The sequence below is a fragment of the Bubalus kerabau genome, chromosome 1 (genome assembly GCF_029407905.1).
Source record: "Bubalus kerabau isolate K-KA32 ecotype Philippines breed swamp buffalo chromosome 1, PCC_UOA_SB_1v2, whole genome shotgun sequence".
Classification (NCBI taxonomy): domain Eukaryota; kingdom Metazoa; phylum Chordata; class Mammalia; order Artiodactyla; family Bovidae; genus Bubalus; species Bubalus kerabau.
In genome coordinates, this window is record NC_073624.1 from 186,294,718 (window position 1) to 186,308,767 (window position 14,050).

Consider the following 14,050-nt stretch of genomic DNA (forward strand, 5'->3'; position numbering starts at 1 on the left):
AGCCATCAAAAAAAAAAGTCTTGGACTCTAGGCAGCAAGGAGATCAAACCAGTCAGTCCTAAAGGAAATCAACCCTGAATATTCATTGGAATGACTGATACTGAAGCTGAAGCTCCAACACTTTGGCCTTCTGTAACGAAGATCTGACTCATTGGAAAAGCCCCTGATGCTGTAAAGATTGAGGGCAGAAGAAGAGGACAACAGAGCATGAGATGGTTGGGTAGCATCACTGACTCAATGGATATGAATTTGAGCAAACTCCATGAGATAGTGAAGGACAGGGAAGCCTGGCGTACTGCAGTCCACGGGGCTGCAAAGAATCAGACGTGACTTAGTGACTGAACAACAACAATTTGTGAGTGTAAAATTCTTTCCTGCCACATAGGAGTCCCATTTCCGTATTTCAGGCCTTATTTGTTTTGATATTCTAAACTTTTTTATTTTCTATTTGGGTATAGCCAATTAACAAAGGAGTTTGTGATGGACAGGGAGGCCTGGCGTGCTGCGATTCATGGGGTCGCAAAGAGTCGGACACGACTGAGCGACTGAACTGAACTGAACTGAACTGAATTAACAAACAATGTTTTGATAGTTTCGAGTGAATAGTGAAGGGACCCAGCCATATACATAAATGTGTCCATTCTCCCCCAAACTCCCCTCCCATCCAGGCTCCACATAACCTTGAGCACTGGAGTTCCATGTGCTACACACAGCAGGTCCCTGTTGTTATCCATTTTAAATACAGCAGTGTGTACATATCCATCCCAAACTCCCTAACTATCCCTTCCTCCCATCCTCCCCCCACCACCCCACACCACCAGCAACCATAAGTTCATTCTTTTGGAGGACTTGGAGGTCTTGGAGGTCTTTTCAGTGACAGAGAAAGGTGAGAGAGCTGGAAAGCAGGAATCAGTGAGGGGGCTTGTGTCTGTCCCAACTCCCTCTCCCACCATTCCCCTTGCAGGTTTGACACAGTCCATCCATTTATCATTATATTGGAAGTAGTTGCCTAGAGCCCCACCTTCTCAAGGGGACCCAAGAGGAAATGCATGTGTTATAAATTAACCATGGCAGGGCATCATCCCTGGAGTCCTGCCAGCTGGACGCTAGCCCTCCACAGTCCGCGGACTCTCAGCCCACCAGGATCTGTCCCAGCTCCTGGCCCCACTGCTGTTCATCCTGGGCTTGGAGCCTGGAATCTCTTGTCTCTCTGCCAATGTGCCAAGGCTCAGCAGTACTCAGAATAGTCCTCTTCCACATAGTTGGAGGGGAACCAGCCAATCTGGAAAGAGACAGGGAAGGAGTCAGGGCAGCCTCTTTGTGCATTCTCCCGCTGTTCCTTGACACACCGGCCAGGTTTCCTCTACCTCAGGGCCTTTGCACCTGCCACACCTTCTACCCCAGAAAGTAGCTCCCCGGATACACCCTCAGCTGACCACCTGCACCTCCTCCTGTCCTTTACTCATGCATCACCTTATCCATAAGGACTTCTAACCATCCAATTTAAGCACTGCAAACCTCACCCACCCCGACACTCTTCACCCCCACTTACTACTTTTCCATAACACTTTTCACCATCTAATTGATTATATATGTTACTTATTTACAGACTTGTTCTCTGTTCCCCCTCTCTTCCCTACAACAGGGCAGGGATTTTTGTCTGTCTGATTCATCACTGAGTTCCAAAAACCTAGAATAGTTCCTGGAACACAGTAAATCCTTAATAAATATTGAAAAGATAGATGGATGGATGATGGATGGATGGATGAACAACGGATAGATGAATGGGATGATGGATGGATGATGGAATGATGGATGGATGGATGGAATGAATGGATGGATGAACAAGGGATGGGTGGATGTAATAATGGATGAATGATTGAATGATGAGTGGATGGATGAATGGATGGATGGATGGAATGATGGATGGATGGGTAAACAATGTATGGATGGACAAAATGATGGATGGATGGGTGGGTGGGTGGATGGATGGATATAACAATGGATGGGTGGATGGGTAGATGAATTCTTTATAGCGCAGATCTTCCTAAACACCCCAGAAGGCTCCCTCACACCCCATTTGTCCTCCATCACACAATACATTTACCCTCTATGGCTCCTAAAACTGCTCTCCTAAGCAATTATCCAGAGGTCACTTTTCATGTTTCCCTCTGGTAGAATTTAAGCTCCTAACTGCTGCCCTTATATTCATTCAACAAGTATTTTTTGAGAAACCGATACAAGCAAGGCAATATGCTGGAGACTAGAAATTCATCAGCAGATGAAATAAAGAAGACTTTCTCCCCCTTTGTGAGACAAAAATAAGAAGCAAAGAGAAGCAAAGTTTTCTGAGAAAATTTGAGTTCCCTCCTGAAAGTCCAAATTCAGGCAAAGAACACAGAAGGCAAAAGTGGTTGGTCTGCCTCTTCATGCATTCAATAAATATTGAGCAACTACATGACAGCCACTGTTCCAGGCACTGGAGACACTGACGTGGGTAAGACAGACAAACTCCTCCCTTCAGGTTCCCCCAAACATGCCATTCACTCTCTCACCCCAGGGCCTTTGCACATGATGGTTTGTTTGCAATAGCTTCCCACACTGGTCCCCCTCCCCCCCAACTGTGACCTTTTTACCTGGCTAACTTTACTCATCCCTCAGTGATCAGCTTGCCTCTCAGAAGGTGTCTTGACCTCATCCAGGGTGAGTCAGAGGTTTCCCGGGGGCTCCCAAGGTGCCTTACGATTCCCCATCTCAATCTTGACCATTCACTCTTACGAGGGCATGTTCACAGTTCTACATTTCCCACTAAATTATGAGTTTCGTAGGACAGTGATGGTACTGTGCTCCTTTGTGCCTCCTCAGCACCCAGCAGAATGGCACATAGTAGGTACTCAATAAATAAATGCAAGATGCATACATGAAATCTCTGTCCCTTCCTCCTTTCCAACCAGGGACGCCCCCCTGCCCACTCTCCCCAGTCCACCATCCAGGACAGCCCCACTGTCATGGCAGAGCCCCGCCCCGACTCACCCGGCCGTAGATCTCCCCTCGCCACCAGCCCTGCTGCCCCTTCTTGTTAAGGATCTTGACGATGTCGCCTTCTTTGAGGGACAGCTCTGATCGGTCCCGGGCGCAGAAGTCATAGCGGGCTTTAGCAGTGCCAAAGATCTTGATGCTCCCGGCTGTACGGCAGAGAGCAGACATGGGAAACAGCCCGGAGCAGAGCCCTCCCACCCTCCCACCACCTGCAGAGGACAACGCTCTTAGGAGAATGCGCTGGGGTAAAGGACCCCTCGATGCTTCTTTCCACTGAGTCTTGGGCGCCCTGTGTTCTGAGGGAAGACAGCTGTCTTCCCAGAATCATTCTTCCAGCCCAACCAGGGTGCAAATTTAGAGGATAATACCATATATGATCTTTAAAATGTTTTGTATCTATTCATGCTTTCCTAGTGGCTCAGATGGTAAAGAACTATTTGCGATGCAGGAGACCCTTGGTCAGGAAGATCCTCTGGAGGATGAAATGGCAAGGCACTCCAGTATTCTTGCCTGGAAAATTCCATGGACAGAGGAGCCTGGTGGGCTAGAGTCCATGGGGTCACAAGGAATTGGATGTAACTGAGCAACTAACAAACACACGCATATATTCATAGTAAGAGAAACAGAAGAAAGATGTGGAAATTTTCATTCCAGATAATATTAATTATATGAAGGAGGTCTAAGAGTTAAAAGGAGAAGGCAATGGCACCCCACTCCAGTACTCTTGCCTGGAAAATCCCATAGCGGAGGAGCCTGGTGGACTGCAATCCGTGGGGTTGCAAAGAGTAGGACATGACTGAGTGACTTCACTTTCACTTTTCACTTTCCTGCATTGGAGAAGGAAATGGCAACCCACTCCAGCGTTCTTGCCTGGAGAATCCCAGGGACAGGGGAGCCTGGTGGGCTGCCGTCTATGGGGTCGCACAGAGTCGGACACGACTGAAGTGACTTAGCAGCAAGAGTTAAAAAAGAGAAGGAGATGGGCTTCCTTTGGTGACTCAGTGGCTAAGATTCTGTGCTCCCAATGCAGGGGGCCCAGGTTCAATCCTTGGGCAGGGAACTGGATCCCACATGTCATAACTAAGTGTTCATATGCCACACCTCAAGGTCCCGCATGTCACAACTAAAAAGATCCTGGATGTCACAATGAAGAGGGAAGATCCTGGGTGCCGAACTAAGACCCTGCACAGCCAAATAAATAAACAAACAGTAGTTGTTTTTTTTTTTTTTAGAAACAAGAAAAGAAAAAGAGAGAGAAAGATAAGCAAAGGGGAAAGGGACACAGGAAAACTTCTCAAAGTACAATATTAAGTGATATTGTAGAAAATTAGTTTGTAGTATTTCTGCAGATAGGCTGACTGAATATATTTTCCAGGAAGAAATGTGCAGACAGAAACATCTGATTGGGTGATGAGAATAAGGACAATTTTCATCTTAGAGTCCCGATGTTGTGCTGGTGTTGCTTTCTCAAAAATACAGCTTTTTTCGGTGGGGAACTGTTATTTTATAGGCAAACATTTGAACAATAATTAATTTTTAAATCCATCTTAAAATTTTTTTTGGACAGGTAAGAATTCAGAAACTCCACCACCCATGTGACTTTTCCACCAAACATGCTCCAGAATGCACTCCAGCAAAATAAAATTTGAATTAGAATAAGGAATTTTAAAAATAAAGGAAAACATGGAAAATAAGAAGTGTAGACAGTTTAAACAATGCTTGATAACAACTTTGCAAATTGAAATGCAATGGTGAAGAAAGAATTCCTAAAATGTAAGGCATGATTGTTGTCACTCACAGAAAACCATAGCCAACACTCCAGAAAATTTCAACAAACCAGGTTAGTAAGCTATACAAAGGAAAACAGAAGTAAGAGAATGCTAAAGATCTTGCCTTTCTGTGGGAGAAAGTTTTTTGTTGTTTTAGTCACTCAGTCGTGTCCAACTCTCTATGACCCCATGGACGGTAGCCCTCCAGGTTCCTTTATCCATGGGATTATCCCAACAAGAACACTAGAGTGGGTAGCCATTCCCTTCTCCAGAGGCTCTTCCCGACCCAGGGTTGGAACCCGGGTCTCCTGAATTGCAGGCAGATTCTTTACAATCTGAGCCACCAGGGAAGCCCAGGAGAAGGTTATCGATACTGATTAATGCCTGATTTAATACAAAATTAAAGGCTTAAAAGATACAGATGAGCACCCTTCTGGTTTCTTGTATCCTCATTTTCCCAAATATGAAAGTAACCCCTTTCATCCAAGCAAATGGATATGCAGATCTCTCAGGAGCAAAGAGACAAACTGCAAGTGGGAAGGAGTTCAGGCTGTTTCACAGATAGGACTTCTCCACGCCCGCTGGCAGCAATGTTCTCAGCATCCCCCAGCGTTCCCTGCACTACAGGAAGGAGCTGGCACTACAGGCCCCCATCTGGAGGCCTCCTACCTGATGGTTTGTTGATGGCTCTCCTCTCAGGCTCCTTGAAGGGGAACTGCAGGGTGGTGTCCAGCGACTTGAAGCAATCCTTCAGAGAGTTCTGTTGGTAGAATTCCACCAGCTCCTAGAAAGAGAACAGGACAGATGCTCTTCCAGCGGGCCAGCCCACAAGGGAGGGAGCCAGAGCCGGAAGGAACCACGTCCAACTCCTTGTGTGAAACAGACCCCTCTTCTGCGCTCCCTGGCAACAGACTCCTTGAAAGCTCCCCTTGACAGGGAGCTAACTCCCTTCCCAGAGGCCAGGACCATTTTATGGGGAAGAAATCACATTGTCTCAAGACAGTTCTCCTAATATCGTTTGTTTCATGATAAACTTACCAAATAATCAACTTGCTTGACGACCAGTTCACCAAAACCAAACACCCCCTCCACCCTCTGGGTGTCAAGAGCTCTATTTTTACAGATAATTGTAATAATAATAGATGTTGTTTATGAAGCAACTACTGTGTGCTGGTCGGTGTGCAACCACACATCATCAAAATCTCTTAATAACCTAGAGGGGTGGAAGGGAGGCTCAAGGGGGAGGAGATATAGGTATATTTATGGCTGATTCACATTATTGTATGGCAGAAACCAACACAACATTGTAAAGAAATTATCTGCTAATTAAAAATAAATATTTAGGGGCTTCTTTGGTGGCTCTGATGCTGGGAGGGATTGGGGGCAAGAGGAGAAGGGGACGACAGAGGATGAGACGGCTGGATGGCATCACTGACTCGATGGACGTGAGTCTGAGTGAACTCCGGGAGTTGGTGATGGACAGGGAGGCCTGGCGTGCTGCTATTCATGGGGTGGCAAAGAGTCGGACACGACTGAGCGACTGATCTGATCTGATCTGGTGGCTCAGTGGTAAAGAGTCTGCCTGCCAGTGCAAGAAACATGGGTTCAATCCCTGATCCAGGATGATCCCATATGCCACGGAGCAACTAAACCCCTGCTCCACAACTCCTGAGCCTGTGCTCTAGAGTCCAGGAGATGCAAGTGCTGAGCCCACGCGCCACCACTACTGAAGCCCACAAGCCTTCTAAGGTTCTGCAACAAGAGAAGCCACCACACTGAGAGCTTGCGCACCTCAGCTAGAGTCTAGCCCCTGCCTGCTGCAAGTAGAGAAAAGCACGCACAGAAATGAAGACCCAGCCCCCATTTTTTTTTTTTTTGTTTTAAAAAATAAATATTTTTTAAAATCTCTTAATAATCATGGGAGGTAAATACATTGGTGAGTCCCCTATTTTATAGATGGAGAAACTGAGTCACAGAGAAGGCTCATCCAGGGTCACACAGCTAGAAAAGGACAGATCCAGCATTCAGTCCTAGGACAAGAGATAGAGTGTAATAGCCAAAAGCTGGTCTCTATGTGAACGTGTGAAAGTCACTCAGTCGTGTCTGACTTTTTGCAACCCGATGGACTGTACAGTTCATGGAATTCTCCAGGCCAGAATACTGGAGTAGGTAGCCTTTCTCTTCTCCCAGGGATCTTCCCAACCCAGCGATTGAACCCAGGTCTCCCAAATTGCAGCTGGATTCTTTACCAGTTGAGCCACAAGGGAAGGCCAGTCTCCATAATAAGACTCATCTGAATTCAAGAGTCAGATGTGTGTCATTTATGACTATTTCTCCCATAAATGTTCAAACTCATCCTAAGAGTGGGGGAAAAGGCAAGTCAAAATTAAGGGACATTTTGCAAAACAAAATATTTTATATGTTTAGGAGTTCTAGACTTCAAAAATGTCAGTGTCCTAATTCATGTTGATGTTTGGCAGTGAAAGTGAAAGTTGCTCAGTCATGTCTGACTGTTTGCAACCCCATGGACTATAGAGTCCGTGGAATTCTCTAGACCAGAATACTGGACTGAGTGGCCTTTCCCTTCTCCAGGGGATCTTCCCAACCTAGGGATCGAACCCAGGTCCCCCACAGTGCAGGCAGATTCTTTACCAACTGAGGCACCAGGGAAGCCCAAGCATACTGGAGTGGGTAGCCTATCCCTTCTCCAACAGATCTTCCCAAGCCAGTGATTGAACCAGGGCCTTCTGCATTGCAGGCAGATTCTTTATCACCTGAGCTATCAGAGAAGCCCGATGTTTGGCAGAAACCAATACTATACTATAAAACAATTATCCTTCAGTTAAAAATAAACACATTTAATTCTTTTTAAAAATGACAACGTCATAGGTGATGGGAGTGCCTTTTTTTTTTTAACAGAATACAGTTGTTATATGTAATTGAAATATTTTTCCGGTTCATTAAGTGTGAAAAAACACTCAAAACTCTGGTTGTTTATTCATCTTTGTTGGATTAACACATTCTCTCACTTGGAAAAACAAACAAAAAAACGTCAATGTCATGAAAGACCAAAGAAATAAATAAAAGACTGGGGAGCTCTCGCAAATTAAGAGAGACACTAAGCACATGAATGCAACGTGTGATTCCCCTGATTACATCCTGGGGATGAAAAGGCTATAATAAACGTAATTGGGGCCAACAGGGAGCTTGGAAAACGCACTGTATTAGGTAATAGTTTTGTATCAACGTTCAACTCCCTGACTGTGATAATGATACAGTGGTGAGGGGAAAAAAAATTGTCTTGGCTCTTCAGATATGCATGCTAAAGTACTTACAGGAAGAATTTTTTAAATTTATTTTTAATTGGAGGATAATTGCTTACAATGTTGTGCTGGTTTCTGCCATACAACAATGTGAATCTGCTCTCAGTGTACCTATGTCCCCTCCCTCTTGAATCTCCCTGCCACCTTCTACCCCTTCCCGCCTCTCTAGGCCATCACAGAGAACCAGGGTGATCTCTGCGTTATACAGCCACTTCCCATGAGTTATCTATTTTGCACGTGGTTCTGGAAGAGGGCATGGCAACCCACTCCAGTATTCTTGCCTGGGGAATCCCATGGACAGAGGAGCCTGGCGGGCTACAGTCCATGGGGCCATAAAGAGTTGGACACAACTGAAGCAACTTAGCACAGCATTACACATGGCAGCGTGTATGTTTCCACACTGCTCTCTAGGTTTGTCCCGCCCTCTCCTCCCCGCACCGTGCCCACAAGTCTGTTCTCTACATCTCCGCCCTGCAATAGGTTCATCGGTACCATTTTTCTAAATTATAGGGAAGATCTTGATATCTGTGAATTACTCCTAAATAGTGCAAAACAAATGTGTGTGTGTGTGTGTGTGTGTGTGTGTAGAGGCAGAGAGGGAGAGAAAGAAAGCAAAAGAGGAAGAATATTAACAACCAATCAGTAAAACCAGGTGAAAGGCCCACAAATATTCATGACACTATTCCAGTAACATCTCAGTAATTTTTCAGAAAAAAAAAAAAAAAAACGGGGGGAGGAAAAATTTTCAGAATAAAAAGTTTGGGGGAGAAAAAGATATGTGGAATGAATGAACAGTCCCTAACCTTTGGGGGAGTAAAGGATATGTTTGAAGCTCAAATGAAATTTGAGACACCTTCCTCAAAAAAAAAAAAAAAAATGCAGATATATGCAAAATTCTAGATTTTTTTACCAGAGAATTCAAAGCTCCTCAAGGATCCACAGACCATGGGCACGATCCATGAGCCTTATCAATGGGCTTAAGAGGTCTAAAAGATAGCCCAAAATTGCACAGCAACAAATAGAAGCAAAAACACTTGAAAGGCCTCTGGATTCTCCATGAAATGATCATTAAACAGGTTAAGGAGAGCTAAATCTTTTTAAATTGGGGTATAGTTGCTTTACAATGTTGTGTTCATTTCTGCTATACAGCAATGTGAATCAGCTCTATGTACATATATATATATCCCCTCTTTCTTGGATTTCCTTCCCATTTAGGTCACCACAGAGCATTAGGTCGGAGAAGGCAATGGCACCCCACTCCAGTACTCTTGCCTGGAAAATCCCATGGACGGAGGAGCCTGATAGGCGGCAGTCCATGGGGGTCGCACAGAGTCGGACACGACTGAGCGACTTCACTTTCACTTTTCACTTTCCTGCATTGGAGAAGGAACTGGCAACCCACTCCAGTGTTCTTGCCTGGAGAATCCCAGGGACAGGGGAGCCTGGTGGGCTGCTGTCTATGGGGTCGCACAGAGGCGGACACGACTGAAGCGACTTAGCAGCAGCAGCAGCAGCAGCAGAGCATTAAGTAGAGTTCCCTGTGCTATACAGCAGGCTTTCATTAGTTTTCTGTTTCACACATATTAGTGTATATATGCCAGTCCCAATCTCCCAATCCATCCCACTCCCCCTTACCCACCTTGGTGTCCATACACTGGTTCTCTATGTCTGTGTCTCTATGTCTGCCTTGAAGAAGAACTAACTCTTGATGTCTGACAAAAACAGAGACTCTGCCATTCTATGACACCAGATGAGAACTAAACCTCAGTTTCCCCCATCTGTGAAATGGGAACTCAGAGCTGAGCGAATGACCTGCAGTCCTAATGATAATATGTCTGGCATTCAACAAGTGCTTTGCAAATGATCACTGCAGCTACTGTTGTTATTATTCTTCTTCTCATTGTTGGTGATTAGAAAAACAAGTTTAAAGCCAGTTGCTCCATAGTGCCTCTTGGAGTGGTTATTCTGGATGGAGGAAAAGGGGTCCTAAGGTGGAGCCTCAGAGAGGGTCCAACTTAGACTCTGAAAGACTGGGGTTAGGGGTAGATTGACCCTTACCGTAAGTCCCCTGAAAGCTTTCTTTTCTGTAATCCGGTACAGTCCTTCTGCTGTCATGATTTTAATATGCTTGACTTCAACATTATACCTGCATGCAGGGAAAGAGAGCAAGATGTCACCGAGACCCGAGTCGGGGAATTCAGGCCTATTTCCTGTTGCGTCTCAGTCCCAGGCTATAACCCCGCACGCCAACCATGGAAGAAGGGTACTTGGCTACTGGAGGGAACGGGCAACCACTGGAACTCAACAGAATCCCTTCCCTGGAGACTTTGCTGTTCTAAGCCTTCATTTCTTCCCTGTGTAATAGGAATCATCTTCCTTAACTCAGGGTTGTCGAGAAGTCAAATAGACTCGGTAAGCAAGGCATCCTTCTAGAATAGATTGAATGAAATCTCCACTTCCACCAATACAAAGGACCATAGAATCTAAAGGATGTAGGAGAAGGGAATTCATTTCCACCAATATGGCAGACCACAGACTAGTAAGGATCCGGAAGAGACGAATTGGCAGGAGTGGTTCTGTTTACATGAAGAACTAGATAACCAAAAAAAAAAAAATTCTACTTCAGAAAACCCCTAGAAATGCTGAGAGAAGAATGCTGAACTCTTAAAAAAAAAAAGTAAGGGAAATCCCCCAAAGGACAAAATGAGGATGAAACTTAAAAGTATGTGTCAATTCAATTTTGGCTGTGCAAGGCAGCTTGCAGGATCTCCAACCAGGGATCAAACTCAGGCCCTCAGTAGTCCTAACCATTGGAAAGTAAAAGTGTTAGTTGCTCAATCGTGTGCAACTCTTTGTGACCCCATGGACTGTAGCCCACCAGGCTCTTCTGTCCATGGAATTCTCCAGGGAAGAATACTGGAGTGAGTTGCCATTTCCTTCTCCAGGGGATCTTTCTGACCAAGGGATTAAACCTGGGTCTCCCACATTGCAGGCAAGGCAGCCCCCACTGGACCACCAGGGAATTCCCTAGAGCATACATCTTGATCACACAGAAATACGAGATGAGTTATTGTGTCCTTGTTGGGTAGAGAGTTGGCACTGAGACCCACCCTCATTCCAAAAGGCTGGACTGTCAAGTCAAAAAGCTACATCCTCAGAGGGGAAAACGTGCTCTAGAAAAACTCCACCCATCAGCACAGCAGGGACCATGTGAAAGCTTGTTTGTCTCAGACTCAAAATAGAGAAGTCACACTTAAGAATTCATCATCTTAACCTCACCTTCTTACGGGTTTAGCGTTTATACTTAAACCACCTGTATAGACTGGGAAACTAAGAATTAAACAAAACTATTTTAATCTGAAAAAGAAGTAAACTTGTTGGTGATTCCCAACGGAAGCAAATGCAAAATCTCTGGAGACCCAAGCTGCAAAGATGTCCATGGGGAAAGCCCCACTTATCATCACAAGACAAAATGAAAAAACCAACAAGGAAACGAGTCACCACAAGAAAGAAGCTGCACCCAAAACAAACAGAAAGGCAGGACAGCCAGGGTCTGCAAGACTTGGGTCCAGACTGCATTTCCGCCTCTTATGGCATCACCCATCAATGGACATGAGTTGGAGCAAACTCAGGGAGATGGTGAAGGACAGGGAAGCCTGGTATGCTGCAGTCCATGGGGTCACAAAGAGGCGGACAGTACACAGCATACAACAACAACGAGTATGCTTAATGTCCCCTTAGAGCCTTAAGAAGCATATCTTTTTTTCCTGTGGGTTACCAATCAATGAAAAGAAATAAAAAACAAAAATTAAAAACACACAGGACCCTACAGGAGCTCAATAAAAAGTGACTTGTTAACGTACAATAGTCAATCGTCTTGACAGGGACAGAGCAAAGGGACAAAGTAGGTGATTAAACACTCAATCCCACTAAGGGATTGTAAATAGAAAAACATGGGAGACCCCTGTAAGTTAATGATTACTCAAGAAAGCAGATTTGCTTAACCACAAAACCAAGCAGGCTTGCTTAGCCACACAGGCATGTCACAGAGGCTCGGGACATGACCCAAAACAATAAAACAATGGTGACATGAGCCCCACCTCCTGCCCAGGGAGCTCAGTAAGTTAATGAATCCTAGGACATGCTCTCTGCACATAAGAAGAACAATAATTTGTGGACCACATAGGGACAAGAAAACTCTCCTACTCAACCTGGGGGAGGAGGAGCTGATGCCGGAAGCATGACATCTATCTATTCAAGAAAGTCAAAGAAGTTCTCGTCCCCCTCCTCACTTTTCATTTGTTTATGAAATTGTAGCCCAGTGAGTTCTTAGGGCAGAGCATTTCTGGCTCACCCTTTTGTAAACCTCACAAGCATACTATCCTAATAAAAGTCACTTCATATCTATCACTTTGCCTCTCGCTGAATTCTTTTCCTGTGCTGAGACATAAAGGACTGGTACTGGAGCTCTTCAGAGCCCTTGGAAACAATACCCAAATGGTTTCATCCTTCCTAAGCACCTGAAGTGCTCAGCTCACAAGGGGAAACGGGCCAGGAAAGAAGAAATTACTTAATGCTGATGGCAAATTCTGCGGCATCCTTCACCCTCTGCCGCACCAAGAACGTCCCATCCGAGCGGTTGGTAAGAATGCTTTCTGCCCCGGCTCGCTCCATGGGGCCAGCGTACCTGTCAAGACATACCAAGAAGAGAGGTTCACATAACTCTGATAGGTAAACCTGGGGGAGGCAGTGGCCATTAGACACCTTTAAGTCACGCCCAAGGTTTCACAATTGGATTGCAGGAAACAACACAATCCTTTGGGTGTAGCTATGTCTCAGTGCGATACAGGAAGAAATATATTTGTTCTCTATGCTCTCCACCCTTTCCTGGCATGCTGCCGCTGCTAAGTTGCTTCAGTTGTGTCTGACTCTGTGCGACCCCATAGACAGCAGCCCACCAGGCTCCCCTGTCCCTGGGATTCTCCAGGCAAGAACACTGGAGTGGATTGCCATTTCCTTCTCCAATGCAGGAAAGTGAAAAGTGAAAGTGAAGTCCCTCAGTCGTGTCCGACTCTTAGCGATCCCATGGACTGCAGCCTACCAGGCTCCCCCATCCCTGGGATTCTCCAGGCAAGAACACTGGAGTGGGGTGCCATTGCCTTCTCCAATGCATGAAAGTGAAAAGTAAAAGTGAAGTCGCTCAGTTGTGTCCAACTCTTCACGACCCCATCTACTGCAGCCTACCAGGCTCCTCCGCCCATGGGATTTTCCAGGCAAGAGTACTGGAGTGGGTTGTCATTGCCTTCTCCATATAACTCCTAAAACCTTTGGAATCTCCAAAGTAATATGTCTTTTTAAAATTTTTATTTATTTTTATTTTTGGCTGTGTTGGGTCTTTGTTGCTGTGTAGGCTTTTCTCTATTGGGGCACATGGGCTAAGTAGTTGCGGCTCCCGGGCTTTAGAGCCCAGGCTCAATAGTTGTGGCAGACGGGTTTAGTTGCTCCACAGCATGTGGGATCTTCCCGGATCAGGGATAGAACCAGTTTCTCCTTCATTGGCAGGCAGATTCTTTACCTCTGAGCCACCAGGGAAGCCCAATAAGTGTCTTTTTGTATGCTAATAAGCTGACTGGGGCTCTTTTTTTTTTAATATTTACTTTTATTTACTTGGCTGCCCTGGGTCTTAGTTGAGGCGTGCAGGATCATCGGTCTTTGTCGCAGCTTGCAAACTATTAGCTGCACGTGGGATCTAGTTCCCTGACCAGGGATCGAACTCAGGCCCCCTGCATGGGGAGCTTGGAGTCTTAGCCACTATACCAGGGAAGCCCCTGGGGGCTCTTTAATAGGCTCAGGATGAGGGTTAGTAGTCAGAAGAGCCGTGTGATTAGAGGCTTGACATTTTCAGCCCTGCCCCACCTC

General features: G+C 45.6%; 1 protein-coding gene across 1 annotated transcript in view; it reads right to left on the minus strand.

Annotated features, from left to right (window-relative positions):
- Nucleotides 1-981: 981 nt before the first annotated feature.
- The window catches only part of VAV1 (vav guanine nucleotide exchange factor 1), a 63,910-nt gene continuing 50,841 nt past the window's right edge, over nt 982-14,050 (minus strand). Inside the window, exons 23-27 of the mRNA XM_055546149.1 lie at nt 12,702-12,818; nt 10,190-10,277; nt 5,478-5,592; nt 3,034-3,185; nt 982-1,282 (exon numbers count right to left, since the gene is read on the minus strand). Coding sequence (XP_055402124.1) covers nt 1,229-1,282; nt 3,034-3,185; nt 5,478-5,592; nt 10,190-10,277; nt 12,702-12,818 — 526 coding nt within the window. The 3' untranslated portion in view covers nt 982-1,228. The remainder of the gene's footprint in view (nt 1,283-3,033; nt 3,186-5,477; nt 5,593-10,189; nt 10,278-12,701; nt 12,819-14,050) is intronic.